General features: G+C 42.4%; 1 protein-coding gene across 1 annotated transcript in view; it reads right to left on the reverse strand.

Annotated features, from left to right (window-relative positions):
• TENM1 (teneurin transmembrane protein 1) overlaps nt 1-22,400 on the reverse strand; it is a 782,231-nt gene that overhangs the window by 48,571 nt on the left and 711,260 nt on the right. Inside the window, exon 23 of the mRNA XM_069074038.1 lies at nt 11,090-11,244. Within this exon, the coding sequence (XP_068930139.1) occupies nt 11,090-11,244 (155 nt within the window). The remainder of the gene's footprint in view (nt 1-11,089; nt 11,245-22,400) is intronic.

Here is a 22,400-nt window from a genome sequence, read left to right on the forward strand (position 1 = left end):
AGGGCAGGAAGTTAATGTGACCGAGTGAGGAATAGCAGAGATTCCTCCAGCCTTGGCTTGAAGACCAATGACAGGGAACTTCCTCAGGCAGCCCACTGCAGTTTTTGACCCAAATGAATCTGTGTAGCCATATCCAGGTGTCATTTAAGCACAGTGAGGGAAGAGTGATAGTTTCCATTTCTACTGATCATTCCAGTCCCAAGATGAAAATGACTGGCCATAACGATGACAGGCAGCCCTGTTCCACAGCATCAATGTCTTTCTAACTTATTAAGACCAAATATGCCTAGAATCTGAAGTGCTTTCATCCCAGAGCTGCCAAGACTTGGATGACTGAAAAATCTTCCTTTCCTCTGAAGGCCACAAGACTTGACTGATGCCGTGACTGTTTCCACACACTCCCTCCAATCCATCAACACACTCAAATTCTAGATGAGTCTGCTGAGTAATTGCTGTGATCTCATCTTAATTATAGGAATAACTTGTTCAATTTTCTCTTGTTTTTTTCTTGTGTTTCCCCTTCTGAAGTTTTGGTTTTTGAAATGGCATTTCTGTATATACTGAATTGTGTAACTGCTTCCAGTTTTCAATTTCCAGAGCAAGTCATCTATCAGCAGGAGATAAAAACTACAACATGTCTTTCAGACTCCCCAGCTAATTGGTTTCTAGACATGATTGGTATTGTAGGAAGAATATTTTACATGACACTACTTGCTGACCTGATGTTTGTGTCTCTCTGGTTTGAGGTTTCTCATGTGTGCTTCAATAGTTCCCAGGAGGAACTTTAAAGTCATTCCCCACCTCTGACATTTTCTTTCATTTGTGGGGGGGGGAGGGTTTAATTCAATTAAGCTAAGTTTCTACTGTGTGTCCAGCACTGTGCTAGGCAAGTCGATACAAGAAAAGAGGGAGATGGGAATGGATACAGATTCAAGAATCTACTCTCAATACTCGGTGCTAGTCAAGATTCTCTGGCAACAGGCAGGGGCTCACCTTTCCTCTTCTATCAATTGCCTCTCGCTTCTGTACTCCTATCCCACTGGGTTTTTCCCACTTGTTCCATATCGCCCAGTGGGGGTACATCTGCATGTACCTGCCTTACTTTTTCCTCCCAGTTTGTGAACTATTAAAAGGCCTTTGTCTTCATTATCTTGCAACTCTTCCAAATGCTTTGTATATGGCAGATGTTCAATGAAGGCTTCTTGAAGAAATGAGGGGATGAATAAAAGACAAGGTTTGTAGGCAAGTGGAACTTGGCATCTACTTGGGGAGCCAAGAGACACATACATGAAACAACTGGACCAGGGGTAGGGATCTGGGAACATTTTTTAAAAAGAATATTTTCATGACTATATATCGACAGAAATGGTTTCATTTGGAACCCTGTATGTTCATAAAAGTCATTCTGAGAAGGGGTCCGCAGGCTTTTGCTGAGGAGGTTCATAACACAAAAATGGTTGAGAACCCTTGAAGAAGAGAATAATCCAAGGTAGTCTGTGAGCAAGTCTGACCCCAAGGGAATTTGGACTAAGGAAGAGATCACTGGGAGCTCCCTGGATGAGAAGGGAGGTGGTTTTTTCCTTCTTGTGAGTGAGTATCAGAAACTGTTCTTGCCCTAGTATCTTCCTGTTGATAAGTTGTAGAAAACAGCTTGTTGCAAGTTATTAATATTCGATTCCTAGCTCAACAGGCTTCTAATTCTAATTCCAGGCTTCTAATTCCCCTTGGCCCTCAAAGCGATTTAGAAGTCCAGAGTATCCTCACACTTTTTCTGAAATGGTTTGCTTTCATTGATCATACGCTCATTTCAGTAACCACCTCTAACCTTTTTTCTTGGGGTAATATTTCAGGAAGAAACTATTTAAAAATTTCACCACAGAGAGAAGATATAAATGGACATGGCCCTCCATGGGAAGAAAGGTTTGTGATTGCTTTGCTCAAAAGTTCATTTCCGGTTAGCTTCTCATTCTGTAAACTGTCTCTCTCTCTCTCTTTTACAATGAAATGTTTCCGACAGATAGCCTAATGAACATTAGAGGGAAGACTTCACTCCTTAGATTTTCACAAGGCCTCAAATGGACTTCTGATTTTATACCTACCCCTTCCACAGTACACACTTAGCCAGCAACACAACTCCAGAGGCAATGTGGACATTCAATGTGTACAAAAGGTCAGTTAAGAAATACTTATGTGGGCACATACAATGATGGTGATGGGGTATAAGCCCTGGAAACTGTTCCTCCCCCCAAATTCCCCTGAACTCTCATACATGGGTTCTCCTGAGGCTCATTTCAGTATAATCTTTTCAACTGTCCTTGAATTGTGGCTTTGATGCCTCTTCCCCAATCTCCAATTCTGTTACCTCTAACCTAGCCCAGTCCTCATTGTCTATGCCTGGTCCCACCCAAAACCATCACTCCTTGATTCCATCTAGACCCCTTCCATGAGGCCCAGATCCCTGGTGTTCACCTGGGGTACCTGGCCTTTCTGGGTTCTTCTCTGTTACCTCCCAGTCACTCCAGACTACTTGGCCACTACTTGGATCCTTTCCACAGTCTTTCTTTATATAAGCTCCATCTTGCCTTATTAAAGTGCTCAGACTCCTTAAGAATGACACAATAGGGTGGATATTTTAGAATCTCACCCACCCCAACAGAGTGTTCTAATAAACCTTGTCTTAGGCTGAAAGAAGGCTTGTGTTGAATTCATTCAAGGCAGCACTCATGTGCCATTTGCCCTTGAATTTTGGGGTCCCAGTACCCTTAAACCTCAACAGTAGCACACTAAGCATTCCGAAATTTACTACTATACATATTTTAAAAGGTTCCAGTTGAGGCCCCAGGGGAACCGTGGGTTTTGGTTTCAGAAGCTGGGAAGTTCTCTACAGCAAAGTCCCCTACACTTCATGTCCCCCACCCAATCTCTTCCATAATGCAATCATCATCCAACAACAAAGAAAACACTGCTTCATGGCATGAGCTGAAACACAAGAGTAGAAGAAAAGGAGCACTGGATCATTGGGCAGAAAGCTGACAAATCTTTCAACAGCAAGGCTGAAATGTTTTGCACCTTGGGCTCAGCAGGTTCACTTGTGAAATATCAATTCGTTGGTTACCTGGGTGCTGGGTCAGTGAGGGCACGAAATGCACTCACTCCCAGTTCTTCCATGTTTGGACTTTCTCTCGAGCTGCTTATTATTTGATTTGGGGAAGGAATTTAATTGAGGGTTCCCTGATTGACTAGAGTGGCCACGATGAGTTGGAAAACTCTTTGCAAGTGTTACCACTCTCAAATTACTTTCCATCTGGATGGTTTTTGAGGTTGTGCCAACATAAGAAGCCCTGATGCCTCTAATTTCTAATCTGGAGGAACCATGGGGTTGTTCCAGATCGTAACTTCTATGTTCTTATTGTTTGGATGGTTGTTTTCACTATTGAGCATTAGGAAGAGACAGGACCATGGCCAAGCCAGCACTTTGCCTCCTAGATCTGTGACAATGAATATTCTTTAGGTCTTACTGACTTGCAATGATATAACCAATAAAATGCCAGTGCTTGCCCAGGCAGGTAGAAGATGGTGTTGTTGTTTAGTAGTGGCTGATTCTTGGTTACCCCATTTGGGGTTTCCTCAGCAAAGATACCAGAGTGGTTTGTCATTTCCTCCTCCAGCTCATTTTACAGATGAGGAAACGGAGGCAAACAGGGTGAAGTGACTTGCCCAGGATCACACAGCTAGTAAGTGTTGGAGGCTGCATTTGAATTGACTCCAGGCCTGGTGCTCTATCCACAGTGCCACCTAGTTTCTTGCTCCTAATAACAAAGTAATACTTAGCTAAACAAGATGGAGATCATGGTTGAATGGTCCTTTTCTTTAAGAGTCAATAGTTGTTTTCTATTTCTCTGTTCTGCTGTTATCTTTTGATGTTACTCAGGCCAGTCAACCTTTCAGGCATTGGCAGGACTTCTACAGAATCTCTGCAGCAGTGAATAGAATTCCAGTAGACTGACACCTAAAAAATCTCCAGCTGACCTTTCTGGGCATACCAAATCTTGGTTCGATGTCTTTCAAATAACCATGGACTCAAGAGGTAAAGATTAAGGTGTGTCTGGGTCTCTTTCCCCACCAGGATGTGTGTGTGTGGGGGGGGCAGGGTGTATTGTATTTTCTACATAAGAAGATGATGCTACCAATCCAGTCAGGCCATGCCCTTAAGTGTTGTTTTACCAATAGATGGTGCTTGCTGCTAAAGGTCTAAAATTCTTTTCCTTGTGACCAAGAGTAGCATGCATTTCCTGGAGAGCTGGCCAGATGCAGAGGCAGAGCCTGGAACTGTCACCAAGTGAAGTTGACCAGCTCCAAAGGGGACTGAACCCCTGATCTGGGCCTTCTTAGCACCATTCTCTAACAAGCTAACCAAGCCACAGACAACAGTATCTTCGAGAACAAGTTCATCTGAGGTTTTGTTGCCTGTTGAGTGCAAGGTGCCAAAGATTAAGCCGTTCAAAAGTCTGGGGGCTTTGCTAGAAGCTTTGCATTTGTGACTCTGCCTGAACTTTAAAGATTTTTTTCTCCAGCATTTCATCATTTTAATGAGAACTAAAACACAGCTGCCCTTTGTGTGGAAAGAAGACAAGGCAGGGAGGATTTTATTTATGTCACAGAATTATACAATGTGAAAGTTGGAAGGCAACTTGGTGGGAATTGAGTTTCACCCATACCTGCACAACCCCACACTACAGCAGAATGGGTTACAGTGGGCATACAGACCCTACTCAAGACTGCCAAGGAGGTCTCCCTCTATGATCACAATCTATGGTCTTTAGCTCCTGTAGGATTAGCACATCTATTTACAAATCTTCAACCCACTGCACTTGATTCTGCTCTCTGGGGCTAAGAAGAACAAATCTAATACCATCTCCAAAAGACAGCCAGCTTCTTATATGCTTGAACATAGTTTCTCTCCTCCTCTAAGCACTTCCACGTATACATACTTTCTAAGCAGTCTACTGAATCATTTGGAGAACCGACCTTTCCTTTACTGATCTCCTAGGGTCCTCTTTTGGAGGGGTGCAAAGTTTCTATCTAGGGGATGGGGAATGAAAACTTTAAAAAAACCCTCTCTTTTCCCTGGATAATCCCTTTATTCAAGCAAGTTTGTTATCATTCAGATGTCTTGATTACAGAGAAATTCAGAAATTTGTCCTTACAGAGAATTTCAATTAATATAGCTTTCACTTATAAGATCCAATTCTTATCTGCATCTGTGGACATGTGGATGAGTGATGAAAGTAAACAAAGAAAGGCCATCAGCCCCTGAAGAATTTGAACTCCCACATCAGTTGTATCCCTCATAGGTGATAAAGGACAGGAAAGCTTCCTTGGGATGGGGAGAAAGACACTCAGCAGACATCTAAGAAAGGAAGACTTCATTTCTGTAGGTACTCCTCAACTACTATTCACACCCTGGCTACCCCCTAATCTATCCCTCCCCCCAACAAGCATTATAACTTTTCCTGGATCACAGCAGTAGAAAATGAAGAATCTACTTGTACCAAGTTGAAGTGGCTGAGAAAGTTCTGAAGAAGAAGTCCAGCTAGGTTTCTACTCCCCTTTGTTTATGAGTAGCAACCTGTCCAGGTTGGGAGAGATCAGTGTGGTTTACTGGAAAGCTGCAGTAACAGTACAAAGTCATCTCTGCCTTGGGAAAAGAGATTCCAAAATGGCAGCTTATAGTCACTGAACAGCATCATTTTTGTATATGACAGCCAGAAAGCATATATATTATGCAGATGAGTGGGCAGCAGTAGAACTGGTACAGAAGATAGAATGCCACTTAAAAAGTGGTTCTGTCACTGGCTTGGCCCATTTTCCCTTTCCAGGGCTAGGCAGATTCTCGAAGGATGTGGGATATTAGCGAATAAACAAGGCATGCTCATTCAGAAGTGGCAATTTCATAAGGGGAAGAAAGATTTGGATTTCCCTTTTAATAAGCAACTCATCTCCTTGTTTAATGGAAGGCTGAAAGGGTGTAGTTCTGCTGCTGAGGTTACCCAAGATCTGTTTCATATTTGGCTCTATCAGAAAATAGAAGAATTTTGAACAAATGGCTAATTTGGTTATACAAGCAAATTCTGTTTTTGAGAGATAAAAAGATGTGATTAACCTGTTTTCTAAGTGCCACTGAGCATTGATTCTGGGACTAAGCAGCATATCCCGGACCACATGGCATTTGTCACCTTGCTAAATAGAGTGTCTTCTTTGAAAGCACAGAGGTGGAGAGGCTTTCTTTGGGGAGCTGTTTCCCTTAGTAGCTTGAGAATTTTCATGTGGTAAATTAATCTCCGTAAGATGTGAAAATATATGATTAGGCAAAAGTAAAATTCTCCTCAGTCTTGAACCTACTTAACAGGTAATAAAAACAAACAGGAAGGCAACTGCCTTCCCCAAAACTTCAAATGGACATGCTGAATTTTCCTGGGGGTGGGGGCATGTTTTGAATAAAGGCTGGGGAAGTACCATTTCTCATGAAATGATATTCTCTTAAGGGCTGCTGCTGCTGTATGTGTGTGTATGTGTGTGTGTGTGTGTGTGTTTTTTGGGGGAGGGTTGGTCATTAGATGAATGAATAAAAAGCCACATCTGTTGTTGAAACATCCCATCAGAGAGGTGGGAAACAACTTGTAGGTATAGAATGAGAGCTACACTGTCAGATATGACCAATGTCTCAGTCACTTTGTTACAAGAGAAGATTCTATTGGGTGAGTAGAGGTCAATCACTGGAAAGTGACAGTGATTTTTAAAAAATCAATAAAATATTTTAAAAAGTTGCACCTGTGCCTAGCTCTCATGCAGCTCCTGTGAGCTTGAAGGATTCAAAGAGTTCTAGTGGTAGCAGGTTCTGCAAAATCAGTAGGGGGGTATTTGCAGAAAGAACTCCATAGTTCCATATGCCGTACACTTCAGCCAAACCTGCTTGAGCCTGCAAGGGGTGGGGGGGGACTTGCTAAAGATCACTCCACTTGTGAAAGGTTCATTTCTCTTGGGCTCTAGTCTGTTCAGAGAGAGAACAAATGAGAGTGGAAGGCAAGGAAGTCAGAATCGGAGTCAGGAAAAGAATATCTGCTGCAAGCTCTTTCCTATCTTTTAAGATAGAAACACTGTCCAAGTAGCCTAGGAAACACAGGGGGCTGTAAAAAAAGAATGGCCTCTGGTTTGAGAAATGCTCACTAAAATTCACAAAAGTTAGAACAGTTTGGCATCATTGTCTCTAACTGAAGTAACTTTTTGGTCACAAAAGCAGAAGTGAGATTTCTATAGAGCAAACTCTTGGGAATCCTAAGGCTAGGCTGGGTTCCAGCTATTTACCACCCCCTTTGGTAATACACAGCCTTCTGAGTTGGGAAGTTCTTCCCAAGGCCAGACTATGTCTTTCCTGCTGCAAATCCAATCCTCGTTTCCCATTCTTGTGCTGTCCTGTCAGCAGAAACGGAGAACAGCCGCTCTTACTCATTCAGACATTTGTTCAAAAATCCATATTTTTTGATTTACTGAAATATGAAACTGAACTCCCATTGTAAGCTCAGCTGGATCATTGTAAGTACTGCCATAAACAACTGCTATGAAGTTCACTACTCAGCCTTCTCCTCACTAGGCTCAGTCAACCCCAGCCCCGAAGCCTCATTCTGGGAAAAACCAAGGACCAATGTGCCAGGACACCACTGGACAAAGTAGCCAAGGGAGGAGGTGGGATTTCCTCCTACTGGGCCGTGCTGAGGCCTCCTGTACCTAAGCACTGTGCATGCCGTCTGATTTGAATGGTGTCTTCTAGTCCTTTGAAGGCTGTGACATTCCCTCTCTTGGCTGCCCTCTAGTCTGGGACATACCTGGGGACTTGCTTGTTTACCCTTCACCAGGATCACTGCCATAGCCTGCTGCTGGGTCTCCCTATCTCAGGTCTCTCCCCACTCCTTTCTATCTTCCCCTTGGTTGCCAAAGTGATTTTCCAAAAGTTCAGGTCTGACCATGCCTGGCTCCCTCCCCCCAACCCTGCCTCATTCATTCCCTATCACCTCCAGGACCAAATATAAAATAATCTGTTTTGGCATTTGAAGCCCTTCACAACATGGCTTCTCATCCTACTTTTCCAAGTTTATCGTATGTTATATAGCCTTTTACACCCTCTGCAATCTGAACAAACCTGCTTTCTTCCTTTTTCCTCCCATGTCTCTTGTCCCTGTGTACAAGCTGTCCACCTGGAATCCATACCTTCATGACTCACGTGAAGCCTTCTACAAGGGCTCTTTCCTAACCCCCACCACCTGCTGCTGGTCGACTCCTCCACACTTAAATTACCTTTATTTTCTTCACATATGCTCAACCTAAAACGTGTATATGTTGTTTCCTCTGTGGAATGCATCTCTCTGAAGACAGAGGCTATTTCATTTCTGTGTTTTTATCTCTAGTACATAGTGTAGTGCTTGGCACATAGTAGGTGTTTAATAGATATTAATTGATTATTTTTATTCCAGCAATGTAGGATTTTAAAGTTTGCCTTTCTGAATTTACAGCTTTTCTGTGACTCAGACAGTAAGTTTCGTGAATGTTACTTATGTATTTGAAATTACGTAAAGTGCTTTGGAAACTTTCAAGCACTAGCTAATGTTACTGTGGATAAAGCAGAGCATTCAGGTCAGGAAGACCTGAGTTCAAATTCTACCTCAGACATTTACTACCTGTGTGACCCTGGGAAAACTACTTGACCTCTGCTTGCCTCAGTTTCCTCATCTGTAAAATGGGGATTATAATCATACCTGCCTCCCAGGTTTGTGGTGAGAATCAAGTTTGAATCAAATTCTCCCTTTGAATCCAAACTTCACAGAACAAATTCGCTGAATTCAAAAGGGCTGCAATTGAGGACCTAGAGGGACACATGCAGCCTCGGGGCTGCAGGTTCTCTGCCCCTGGTTTGGCCCATTACATGTTGGCAAATCTTTCATTATTAGGAAGTCTGTCCTTAAATCAAGATGAAATTTGCCTTTCTGCAACTCCCACCCATTGCCACCTAGTTCTGGCTCCAGGGTCGAAAAGAAGAAGTATAATCATTCTTCCACAAGAACACCCTTCAAATGCCTGCAGACAGCTGACCTTCCTGAGATGTGGTGCTCACAACTGAACAGGGGCAGCACGGCACAATAGAAAGAATGCTGGTTTGAGATTCAGAGGACCTGGGTTCAAATCCTGACACTTAGCTCTGACATGCAGTACCCATTTGATGTTGAGGCAAGTCAGTTAATCTCCAGGGCTCTCAGTTTCCACACCTGTAAAATGAGAGCACTAGCTAAACTGGCTTCTAAGGTCCCTTTCCAGCTCAAATCTAGGAGGTTCTGGGCTGAAGGCAGAGGACAGAGAGACCCTCATTTCTCTAGGCCTTGCCACTTTGTCTCCCAATGTTAGTCCAAGATTACATGAGTTTTTCTGGCCTCCATATCACATAGCTGACTCATATAAAACCCACAGTTCACTAAAACCCCCAGCTGTTTTTTCAGACAAACTGCTATCTACTTATCCCTCCTGACATCTATTTTTTTGAATTCAACTGCATGATTTTACATTTCTCACTATAAAATTTCATCTTATTAGATTTACCCTAAAGTTTGAACCTGTCAGATCTTCTTAGAAGCTACCTGCTTGTTTGAGGTTATCTTTAGATGTAATAAACACACCGTCTCTGCCTCTTACTTCATTATAGAGCTCCCTGGCACTCAGGTCTCTCCCCACTCCTTTCTATCTTTGGAGAAAACCATTTGGCATTGGTTTCTTAGGTGAACTTGACCCTAGGACTTCCTGAGTACCTGAGGGGTCCTTTAGTCAGGACACCATGAAGTCTCTCTATACTGCCTTGAAATTATTCTGATACTGTTCCAGGTGGGTGGGTTTTTGACTTCCTGGGGGAAAGGGCCTATTCTCCAGAATGACTTTTAAAAGAGCTGCATTGTGCAATCCAATTAAAGGGGTGTTCTGGATTTTATCCAGAACACTTTTGTTCAATTTGCTTTGCCCAGTACCATGTGGACACGAGCACTTAATAACAATGGTGATTAGGCACTATTTAAACAAATCGTTCTCATTTTAAGTATAAGCCTTCCTTCACAAACCAGCAGCTAGCAATCAGTTCATTGCCAATTGCCCATTTCAATGATGTCTTTTAAAGGTAAGGCACAGTAACAAAACTGCTGTAATTAGGGTTAGGAGACTTTGGTTCAAATGCCAGCTCTGCCAATGGGACAGTCTTTGTGATCTCAGCAAAGTCATCTTAGCTCTCTGGGAATCAGTTTCCTCATCTGTCAAATGGATGGGTTGGCCAGCCTCTGAGGTCTCTTCTAGCTCTCCATGTAGGATCTTGGGTGGTTTCCCCCAAAGGGAACATAAGCTCCATGAGAACAGGATTTACTCTTTTCTCTGTAGCACAATCTCTTCGTGAATTGGAAGGATCAGAAAGAATGCTGCAGTACAGGAGTGAAACAGGCTTGTTGTGCTTGGCCCCAGAGGGCAGATTCAAGCTCAATGGGTAGAAATTACAAAAAGACAAGTTCAGGCTCCATGCCAGAAAAACCCATCATACCAATGAGCACTGTCCCAGTGTGTTATGAGACGCCTCAGGAGGGAGTGGCTGGGTTTCCCCTCATTGGAGGTCTTTAAACAGAGACTAATCAACCATTTGTCAGGCATATTGTAGCTGGGGGCCTGCCTTGTTTTCCTCCTGATATTGCAAGGATATGATTTCTTTATTTATATGTTACATAACTTAGAGTGGCCTTATCTTCCAATTAGCCCAAGCATGTGAGGTTTTATTCCCTCCTTCTGTCATCTCTTTATCATCCCCACCACTCCCTTCCTGGCCTATTCTTTTCCCTTTCCCCCAACTCCACCAATGCTACTTTGCTCCAAAGAACTTGTCTGAAAAGAACTTCTCTTATGTGGTATTATAAAGGATGAAATGGGCTTCCTTTCCACTTAATTTCTATATGAAAAAATTGTTCATTCCCATGTTGGCACCTGGTGATTATGCTTGGAAGTCAGTGGTGCCTACCTGAGTGATGTCCATTCCCGAATCACAGCTCAGTGGCTGCGTGGATGTCAGTCCATTTGAGCCAATCACGGTTGTGATCACAGCATTCTGATCAATTTTCCGAATCATGGTCCCATCCACAAAGTAAATGAAACCATTCCTATCAACTGTGATACCTGACGAGGAAGAAGAAATGGGTATTAGTAGTCTGTTGGGTCACATTTACCCAAAGATCAGAATTTTGAGAGAAGTCACAGAAACTGAAGGGTATTTTAAAGAAATATGACTTCAATTTTGCTTAGTACAGATAGAATGAGAGGCTTGTTCAGAGAGATATTCACTTCTCTGCTGAGAAGAAATGGTCCAACTTAAAAACAGTTTCAAACCTTGTCTAAATATTTGGTTTGGTACAAATTCATTCCCTTTCCACCTTCCCCCACTCCCATGTTTCCCCTCAGCCCATCTGTAGTCAACCCATACCCAACAATACATTTTTGTCAATCCAAGAGAAAAAAACTGGCTTAATTTTACATCATTTCTGCTATAAAAAGGTCTGAGAAGCAAGCCAATGGCATGGTACAAGGGTGTCATGAAAAGAACACTGGATTTGGAGGCAGTGATTTTGCCAGTGATTACTTTTGTGACCTTGAGCAAGTCCCTTCCCCTCTGTGGGGCTCAGTTTCCTCATCAGTAAAATGAGAAAATTGGACTAGACAGTCTCTGAGGTCCCTTCCAGCTCTAAGAGGGTCCTACTCTTAACATGTCCTACTTTTCTTTCGAGCTTTGGTTTCCTAGCTGTTCACTGAGGGGCACATGATTAACACATATATAGCCCAGACCTGCTCGTAGCCAGAGTTACACAGCACCTCTTTAAAGGTAGTCTACAATGCGGACTTTTCGCTTCTCCCCCTTAATTCAGAACTAGAGAAGTATTATTGTATTCATTTTGCTTGTTCAAGAGCCTCCTATGAGAGGAGGGGGCGCTTGACCTGGGCTCTGAAGGAAGCTAAGAATTGTAAAGGGGAATCATCATCCACTAATCAAGCAAGTCCTGTGGAGAAAGGGCCAGACACCCCCACCAACTGCTAACCAAATGACACCACAGGGAAGGTGAGTCAGCCTAGAGCAACCTAGAACCTGGAGCAGCAGGGTACCTTTGGGGAAGAAACGACACATAGCAGGCAAGTCAAACCACCACCAGCACTTATCTGACCACCATCTCCCCTCAGACCCTGATGGATACAGCCCAGGGTAGGAGCCTTGGGAGTAGCAGTGCTTCTAGTCCAGTGCCCTCAGCCACCATCCTGGGAAGCAAGGCCTGTGGAGATGCAGCCTGGCCACTATGCCTGCAGGGGCTATAGTCTATTACATGGTTACTGAGAACCCAGGAAAGGAAGTTCTTGTCACTAAAGTCATTGATCTGATCCTCAACATTGGAAAGTGAGATCACCCATTAATGGGGGTGGCTAGGTGGCACAGTGAATAGAGCACCGCCCTGGAGTCAGGAGGATCTGAGTTCAAATTTGATCTCAGACACTTGACACAAAAACTAGCCGTGTGACCTTGGGCAAGTCACTTAACCCCAATTGCCCTCCAAAAAAAAGCAAATGACATTAAGGAAGGGGCATTACCATCTGCTTTGCTGCTGTACCTTAAGAACCATGGGATTTTTCCATTTATCGAACTTGGAGTTCAAACCTTTCCATATGTAATGAAAACCTTCCATCTCTCTCACAGGAATGTGAACTCCTTGAGAGCAGGGATTGTCATACTTTTCTAATTGTATTCTGAATACCTGAAATAGTGCTTTGCACATAGTAAGCATCTGATAAATGCTTCATCCATACATTCATTCATTTGGGATAGCCTATACAAAGGTATGGAGATTGTTGAGAGAATATTAAGTTTGTGCAGGAAGAAGAGTAAATGGGTAAGGCTGGTGCCTAGAAAGTAGACTGGAGTCAGATTAGGAGGGGTTTTACATACAAAACAGAGGAGTTTGGATTTTATTCTAGAGGAAATAGGGAGCCACTAGAGCTTTTAGAGAAAGAGAGTGACACATTCAAATTTATGCTTCAGGAATATCAATTGGTGGCTGACTGGAAGATACAGAGAGGAAGGAATAGGCAGGGAGAACAGTTTCCTGCAGTAGTCCCAGTGAGAGGTCATGAGCATCTGAACTAGGTTTAAGTTAAAGTTAGTAGTTTCTGTTCCTTAAAAGTGCACTTATTATTCTTTATGAAACTAAGAGAGAGAGTGATTTTTATGGCCGAGAATAAAGTCATGCGAAACCAGTTTCTAAAGCCAACTTTCTAAACTGCCTTGAATGAGCTAATTCTCTGGCAGAAGGGGAATAGTCAGGTTCTGTTTTATAGCGTCTGTTCATTAATCCTGATGATCCTCATGAAGTATTCATCTTTTATGTCTATAAAAGTTACAAAATCATTTTAACTTTCCCCCAATATTCCTAAAATCAGATATGTTTCTGTGTGTTGCCTTAGGAAACTGACAGGGCCAACTGTGGGAATAACTGTGTCCAGTAGTTCCTGGTCTTGGAAAACAGTTTTCAAGGACTATGTGCCAACCTGGATGTGTTAGATATGGAGAGGGAACCCTCTCATCTCTGATGCATTTTGGTTGAAGGGATTATCACTTGGTGAGTTTGTGTGGGCAGTAGCAAACTCCATATCCTGACTATTCCAAATCTGAAGCAGCTACACTTGTGACCAATGCGGGCAAGCCTTGGTTCTGTGCCAACTTTTTCATTTCAGTCTGGGAAGCCAACAGGGATTTTGAGAACCTACAATGGGTCTAGCATCATGTGAGGTGCTGGGAGGGAATGATGTGAACATAGACTTCTTTATCTCTACATCCCAGATTACAGGTAGGGAATCTAGAAGATGTGTGGATATGTTTTGAACAAAGAAAATGAAATATTATACTTCACTTGGCAGGGAAGAAATAGAAGGAAATGTTAGCTCATGAGAGGTAAAGATACAGGCTGAGACTAGAAATAACTCCCCAAAAGTCTAGTGAAATTCACAGATGACAGATGGAGAATGGTTTATTATCAATCCATTAACAAACATTTATTAAGCATCTTTTACACTACATGCCAGGCATGGCTCAAAGTACTGCAGACAAAGATAAATATAAGCCCATCCCTGCTCTCAGGGAGCTTATAGTCTAATGGGGATGACAACGTAAATATATAGGCATATCAGCTATGCCAGGAAGTCAGCATCATCTATGGGATGATGGCCTTAAACTCCAAGGAGGATGTTGGGGAGGACATAACAAGACAAAAACTATAACCTCCCCTAGCCCAATTCCATGTAACAACTGCTTACATCACAGACATGATTCCTTAGTGGGATGTCCACGTGGAGTGATGGTGAGGGAGATTTCTTACAGGCGCAAATATCCTAATCATCACCATCACCAGCATCACAAAAAGAATATTCCCACCATTATCCTACCTCTCATTTCCTCTAAACTCTTTCTCCATGTCACCTGAATTCTATACATGAATGCCTTCTGAAATAGTTTGGAGCTTATGAAACACATGGTATTTGCCTCCAAGGTATATTCTGCTGAGAGTACATAGGCTACTCCTCTTCCTGAGACAGTGTGACTTCTTTGACCATGGTCCAGACTTTTCTGTTTTTCTTGAGAATGTCCAGTTCACTGGGCTCTGGCTTCAATTACGTTTGGATTGGGATAACTAATCTGTACAGAGTTCTATGGTATGGCCTACTTAGGTACAGTTTTGTTTAGACACCAATTTCTTCCTTTCCAGACTTCCCTCACCCCTCAACGACATTTACTGAATCCTTTCTTGGGAATTCACCATCAGTGAGGTGTTTAAAAAATACCTCACTCTTACCAAGGTAAAAATTGTATTGGGAATTCTGGGCACAAAAAATGGGAATTATCTTTGTCTATCCCTTTTCCCTTCTTTCGATAATGGCTATTGGTATAACCCATACTTGGTGATAATCCACTATGATGTATTACCACTTGTAAGATTGAGTGGGAGGATGTGACATACACCTAGTATATTTTCACTTTTATCCTTTAAAGATGGGTCTGTAAGTGATTCAAGGTCATCTGGGGCTAGCAAAAGTTGCAGCTTCAATTTACTTTCGGCAAAAAGATGATTGAACTTGGAGGCAGAAGACCTGGGTTGGGATCCCGGATCAGCCACAGACTTTATTAGTTGTATCACTAGGAAAGCCAAAGAGCTTCTCTGAGCCTCAGTATCCTCATCTATAGAATAGGAATAATAACACTCAGCCTACCCATTTTACGGGGTCATTTTAAGGAAAACTCTTAATACTAAAGAAATGGAACTAATGATTATTAATGTTGCCATTAAAACAGCTTGATATCATTGTACTCAGATCCCATTACTCTGTGCATAAAATGTGTTTCAACAGTTGGGTCTATCAATCTCATGTCCCTTTCACTGGAACCTTGAATGCTCTCCACCCCCAAGCCCTTTTCAGTTTCTCCTGATGTGTTGCCTTCACCCATCAGAATGTAAGCTCTTTGGTGGGAGGGACTAGCTTTCTTTTTGCTTGTCTTTGTCTATCCTCCATACTTAGCATAGTATCTGGAACACAGTAAACCTTTAAGAAATGATCTATTTATTTATTTATCCATCCATCCATCTGTCTGTCTGTCTGTCTGTCTGTCTGTCTGTCTGTCTGTCTGTCTATCTATCTATCTATCTATCTATCTATCTATCTATCTATCTATCCATCTAACCATCCATCCATCCATCCATCCATCCATCCATCCATCCATCCATCCATCCATCCATCCATCCAGTTGTGTTTTCCCCTTATTTAAAAAAATGACCCTACGTTCTTTGGATGATAGTGGACTTAACTAAATAAGAAGGGAATCAATCAGAGGACTGAGAGATGGGAGGGGTTTTTACAATCACCCAGTCCAATGTCCTCAACTTTATGGATGAGGAGCTGAGGACCAGAGGGTAACTTGACCAGAGTTACACAGCTAGTAAGCCTAAGAGCTGGGATTTGAACAGAGAGCTTTGGCTCTTGCCTCTCTACCACACTTTCCTAAAGGTTTAAAATTTTTTAAACTACTTCATAATTTCTAAAGCAAGCAAAAGAATCAGTTTTAGTATATTAGTTTGTAATACAGAAAATATATGAACACTTTGAGAACTCCAAGGAACTCCAGTAGAATGTAAACTCCTTAAAGGTAGGAGCTGTTCAAATTGTACCTTTGAAGGGCCAGAGCCAGGAGGAGGCAGTTGACAAATGCTGATTGAATTGAATTGCAAGTGCTTGGCTTAGATGGTACATTTCACGTTTGTGAGAAAAGATTCTTATGAACTGGACTGTACAACAGAGACCTGATCCAACCATGCATGGGGATGGAGTGAAGCAGCTGCCTTTCTCCTTAGCCTAGGAGCACTTTTGATTGAGGGGGCTGCTCAGAAAGGAAGCAGAGAAAGTATAAAACACGTCCACAGCCTGGTATACAAGAGAGCGAACATAGTATCCAACTGGGCCCTTGCCTGCCTAAACCAGGATTTGGAGAACACGTCTGCAGATCGGGCACCAGGTGACTCGAAGTTTCTCCCTATTATCCACCAACAAATCCATGCCATAATTCCTGAGAAAGATGACAACAGCCTAAAGCCAGGGCATCTTAGGCAGTCCCTAATAAAGTTATCACCTCCTGGAAGAGAAGTTGTTGCTGATCAATAATGAAGGAGGAAAGGCATTAAAATGTGATTGCTGTGATTCCAGATGTGGAGGTTAACAGCCTGGAAATATTAGCTCAGACTCCCAAAGTACAGCATTGTTCAGAGCAGCAGAATACCACTTTCCCTTGTGGGTAGAAGGCAGCTCTGGATAGAAAATAAACCAAAAAAAACCCCCTAACCCTCCTCCCACCCCCCAAAACCAAAATAGTCCAATAGCTGTGAGGGCCACATGTAATTAAAAAATTCTCACTTATTTCAATAGAGAGACAGAGGCTTCCTCTGGAAAATGGCCTGGGAGAATATAGTAAGCCTTTTTATTTCTTTGAAAGCCAGAATCACAGCATTTCAGAATTGAAACTGACCTCAGAGACCATCAAGCCTTTGCTTGAAGACCACCAGTGAGGGTGAGTTCACTATAATCTACTGCCCTTATGAGCAGTTCTCTTTTAGGAAGCTTCTACTGACATCCAGGCCAGGCTGACCTCTTAGCCATTCTCCCCCCCCCCCCCAATGCTCCTGGTTCTGCCTTCTGGGGCCAAACAGAACAAATCTACTCCCTCTTCAACATGACAAATACTTGAAAGAAAGTGCTTAGAATCCAATCAATTAGCTTTTGTCAAATGCCTACTATGGGCTCTAGTGTGCTCTGATGGCTCAAACAACTGGGAAATTCAAATAAGTGGAATTTGGGGACTGGGAAATAAGGGATTCATTCATCCAGACTCTGCTTTTAGGGGATATCTGACTTGCACAGGCAGGTAGAAAATGATTGTTCAGTCATGTCTGACTCTTCATGACCCCATTTGGGGTTTTCTTTGCAAAGATCCTGGAGTGGTTTGCCATTTCCTTCTCTGGCTTATTTTACAGATGAGGAAACTGAGGCAAACAGTGTTAAGTGACTTGCCCAGGGTCACACAGCTTATAAGCATCAGAGGCCAGATTTGAAATGAGGTTCTCCTCACTGCAGGACCACCTAGCTGCCCATTTGACCCTCCCACTAATTCATGCTAATACTCTTACTTAAGGCCAACAAGTGCATTTGTTTCCCTTAGCTTTGACTTGTCAGCTACCTTTTCCTTCTCCTTATCTTCAACCCCTTTTCATTAAGTACACTTTAGGTCCTGCCTTATTCTACCTTACTCTTCCAACTTCCCCAGAAGCAGAAGGTAAGAGAAAGACATAAGTATTTATCAAATGTCTACTATGCACCAGGAAGTGGATGGCATATCCTTCAGCTCTGGAGATGCTGAATCTGAGTCAGCTAATTCCTATTTATGGCCTTCAACGGCTCTTTGGCAACATTTGTGGCTCTGATCTACCCATCACTTGAGCTAAACTTCCTGTGTGGGAAAACTTGGCCCAGACCAGAACCTCTTATCTTGATCTCTCTATGCCTCAGTTTACCTATGGACAACATACTCTTTAAGTTCTCTTCTTTGTCCCATTAACAAAAAGGCAGCAGGACTGTTCAGCTTGGAGACTTGCTGTACTTGGGTTCGGAAGGTAAAATTAGAAACAATGGGTATAACTTGCATAGATAGAGATTTTGGCTCAACACAAAAGCTTCCTACCACTTAGAATTTTGTAGTGGACTGAGAGCCTCTTTGAAATGTAATGAGCTCCCCATCACCAGAAGGATTCAAGTGGAGCCAGGAAGATCTCTCTTTGGAGATGCAGAAGGGATCCTTGATCAGGTATGGGTTATAGTCAGTGGCTTCATGAGACTCTTTGTAAAGAGCTTTGTTTGTTCAAATACAAAACTACATTACTGAGCTAGGAGTATACTTTACCTTCGAACTTTTCTAAACAGTTATTATATTTTATTTATATTTATATATTAACTTATTGTTAATTATTATATAATCTATAATATTTAACTAATATTAATTATTATTAACATATTAACTATATTACTATATTTATATTAACTTTTCATAGTGAGAGACACAAATTAATATAGCCCACGTGGCTACGGGCAACTCTGTGGGGGGGCCCTCAACATTTAACCATCAAACTGATTGCTGCCTCCCCTGGCCATCTCCTCTGAGAAACCAAGATCCAAGGCAGGTTGGCACATAGCTTGGGGGTGTCTGAGTGGAAGGGCTCAGCCATTTCCCTTGTTCCCCTCTGCATTTCTGCATCTCTCTCCCCCTGTTTTTCAAAGCTATAATCCTTGTTCAAAAGGTGCCAAAAGGGTGAGATTTAAAGAAGCTTGGCACACACAAGTGAGCCAAGATAATTAATAGTTCTATACGAGATCCAGGAGGAATATGTTTACTTCCTTCTTCCCTTCCTCTCTCCTCAGATGTCAAGCAACTTTTCTTGGGACACTTCCCAGCAGTATCACATTAAAATGGCCCTGTTGTCCTGGGGAAATAAATTGCCTAGTGAGACACTTGTGTGAACAATTAGCCCAAGCAGGGAAAGTTCATTTATTGTTCATGGATCAGCAAAGAACTAATTGAAATTGTTACACACCAGGGAAAATGAGTCTTTTTCTCAAGGTATGCGAGCAGTCAAGAGGTTCTAATAAAAAAGGCAAACCAAGCAGAATAGCCTGGCCTGGATACTCCATAAAATGAGGAAACGGAACCAGACAATACTGCCTATTCAGAAAAGTAGGTTAACTCACAAGGAATTCAAATTTCTTTGAGATGATTTTGGCATGTAGTGTCCACCCAAAGCCAACAGGGAATTCTCATTTATGGTTATTCCCCATATCCTTACATCTTTAATAACAGTCAAACTCAAGGGGAGGAGCCCAGACAATCATCTACCAAAGGCAACGTAAAGTGAGGCAAGGCAAGGGGTGAAACAGGCAATGGAGCAGAACAGAGAAAGGCGTGTGTGTGCATGTGTGTGTGTATGGAGTACACATAGGTACAGTAGGGAGGACACACTTAAGGAGTCCTGTCAAGGTTTTAATAAAGTGTGACTGAGGCAAGTGAAACCTCAGACAAACCAGCTGATTGGTGAGATTTCAAGCAACAATTGTCTGCTTCCCCTTTGACGCTGCTCCCCACCCTGTACCCACAGGAAAAAAAATTGACTGGTTTGGTGCTAGAAAAGCTGCCCCATGGCCTGCCAGGTGGCGATCCTCATTGTCTCCTCAGTACTTTTGCACCACCCCATCTCTGCCCATGATGTTTGTTGCCTTTATCTGCAAAACCCTCCCTCCCTTTGTTCTGCCTCTGCAAATCCCACTCATCCACAAAGGCACAGATCAAGTCTGTGAAATTCTTTCGGTTGGCCTCAGCCCAAACAGATCTCTCAGGCTTTCTCTGAACTCTTTCTTACAGCACTAACTGGGCATGGAGCACACTCTGCTTGAGTTATTTTTCATTTGTGTCTGTCTTATCTCCTTACTGTGAACCCAAGCTCCTTGAGGGGAGGCACCATACCTTATACTTCTTTATTCTTGGATATGGTTCATTTCTTACGTTTTTTTTTTGCCTTTTTTTGGGAGGGCAACTGGGGTTAAGTGACTTGCCCAAGGTCACGTGGCTAGTTTTTGTGTTAAGTGTCTGAAGCCGGATTTGAACTCAGGACCTCCTGACTCCAGGGCCAGTGCCACCTAGCCACCCCTGGTCCATTTCTTACACAGTGGACATGCCTAGGACATATGTACTGACTATGACCGATCAACCAAAGAACATTTATGAAATGACTACTAGGCACCAGCATTGTTCCAGGAGCTGGAATGTTTCAGACCATCCATCAAAACCTTCCAAGTATTGTAATACTTTAACTAACCTTGGTCTTCAGTACATAGCCTGCCTAGGGATATTATCATATACAAGATGAACCAAATGCATGGAAATACTCTTCTGCAGGGCCTGAATCATAAATGATATCAGATACTTCTATTTGTCTTGATCAATAGCATAACTTTTCTGAGCATATTGAAGGCTCACAGTCGGTCCAAGGCAGTAATAACCCAAAGAGACAGCCCTATACCTAATGCCAGACATTCTAAATGTTTGGGCTTCAAGGGGACCAGAGAATACCTTCTATCATCATTGGCTTCAATGATTCTTAACCATCAAGGAAAATCTCTGTGGACTCTGCTGTAAAGGAGAACTGACAGTGGTTTTTCCTGTATTTTTTTTTTGGGGGGGGGAAGAGGGAATAAAAAATTGTGCTTGCACAGCTTCCTTTCTTGGAAACTTTCTAAAACTGAAATGCACTAGCGAGGAACTCAAGGTAGAGGAAAATCAGAGCTTCTGCAATAAACACAAGAAATTATGTAATTGAATGGCCTTCAATGGCTCTTTGGCAACATCTGTGGCTCTGAGCTACCCATCATTTGAGCTCAACTTCTTGTGTGGGAAAACTTGGCTCTGGCCAGAACCCCTGCCTGGCCAGGCAGCTCTGTGAGACTTGGCTCACAATGCAAGCTCATCTTTAATAGGGCTGCAGTCATTAACAGAGCCAGAAGTGATGCCAGCCAGCAACACTAAAGGAATTGGGTGCAGGGAGGAGCTAGAAGACAAAGCAGAAACAGTTTCTGCTTTTGAGCCACTGGAACATCCTGAAATCTAATTATGTGCATGCATGGGACTCATTTTAAAACCCATGATAAAGTGCTTTTTTTTGAAGATGTGGCATTGAAGCATAAGAAGATTTATATCAACTGATGCAGAGTGAATATGAATCAGGAAAACCACATATACAATGACTATGACGGAAAGAACAAAAACCCTCCAAACAGTAAAAAATGTAATTGAATATGACAACCAAAGAACTCAATGAAGAGATGAGAAAATGCATTTCCCTCCCTCCTTAGCAGAGGTAGTGAATTATGAGTGTGGATCACTGCATTTACCACTACACTATGTGGATACTTTGATTAGTTTGGCTGAACTGTCCTTTTAATTCTTTTTTTAATGCATTGTTACAAAGATGGTACACTGGCTGAGGTGAGTGGGTAGGGAGGAATATATTCAGAAATGAAGTTGGTGTAAAAACAAAAAGATAACTAAACTAAACTAAATGGTACAAATGATAGTAAATCAAAAGGTTTCCTTTACAAAATAAAAGGCACTTAAAGTCCATCTGTTTGTCTCTCAAGCATCTTTACCATTGTTCTGTCAATGGCCACCATAGGAGTGTTATTCCTTGGGTTCATGGCATTGTTTTTCTAGGGGAAAAAGCTGGACCAAGAAGAGGGAAAGCTGGATTTCAGTCCTAGCTTTGCCACTGTGTAGCTACAGAACTTTGGACAAACTGCACCCCTTCTATGCGACCTTGGGCAAGTTAGTCCCCTGCTCTGAAACTCAGTTTCCTCCATATAAAATGATGGGATTGAATAGATAACTGTCTTTATGGATAGCAGAGACTGGGTCCCTGAGGTATTAGGACATAGGGCAGGAAAACTTTTTATTGGAGGCAGGAGAAACAGACAGGTTAGAAGAATGGGGTGCTATTCAGGCTCTTAGGTGCTTCCAGAAGAGGGAGGGAACTGCATAGAGGGAAAAAGAGGGAAAAGAGACATATTTTTTTAAGATACATACTCCATCTATTTCATAATTCTACTAAAGTGTAAACCAGAGGGGTTGTTGGAATTCAATCAACTTTGATCTCGTTGGT

This window comes from Petaurus breviceps, unplaced genomic scaffold, assembly GCF_028583685.1.
Source record: "Petaurus breviceps papuanus isolate PSGF00001 unplaced genomic scaffold, PetGlider_PUasm1.0 90881, whole genome shotgun sequence".
Classification (NCBI taxonomy): domain Eukaryota; kingdom Metazoa; phylum Chordata; class Mammalia; order Diprotodontia; family Petauridae; genus Petaurus; species Petaurus breviceps.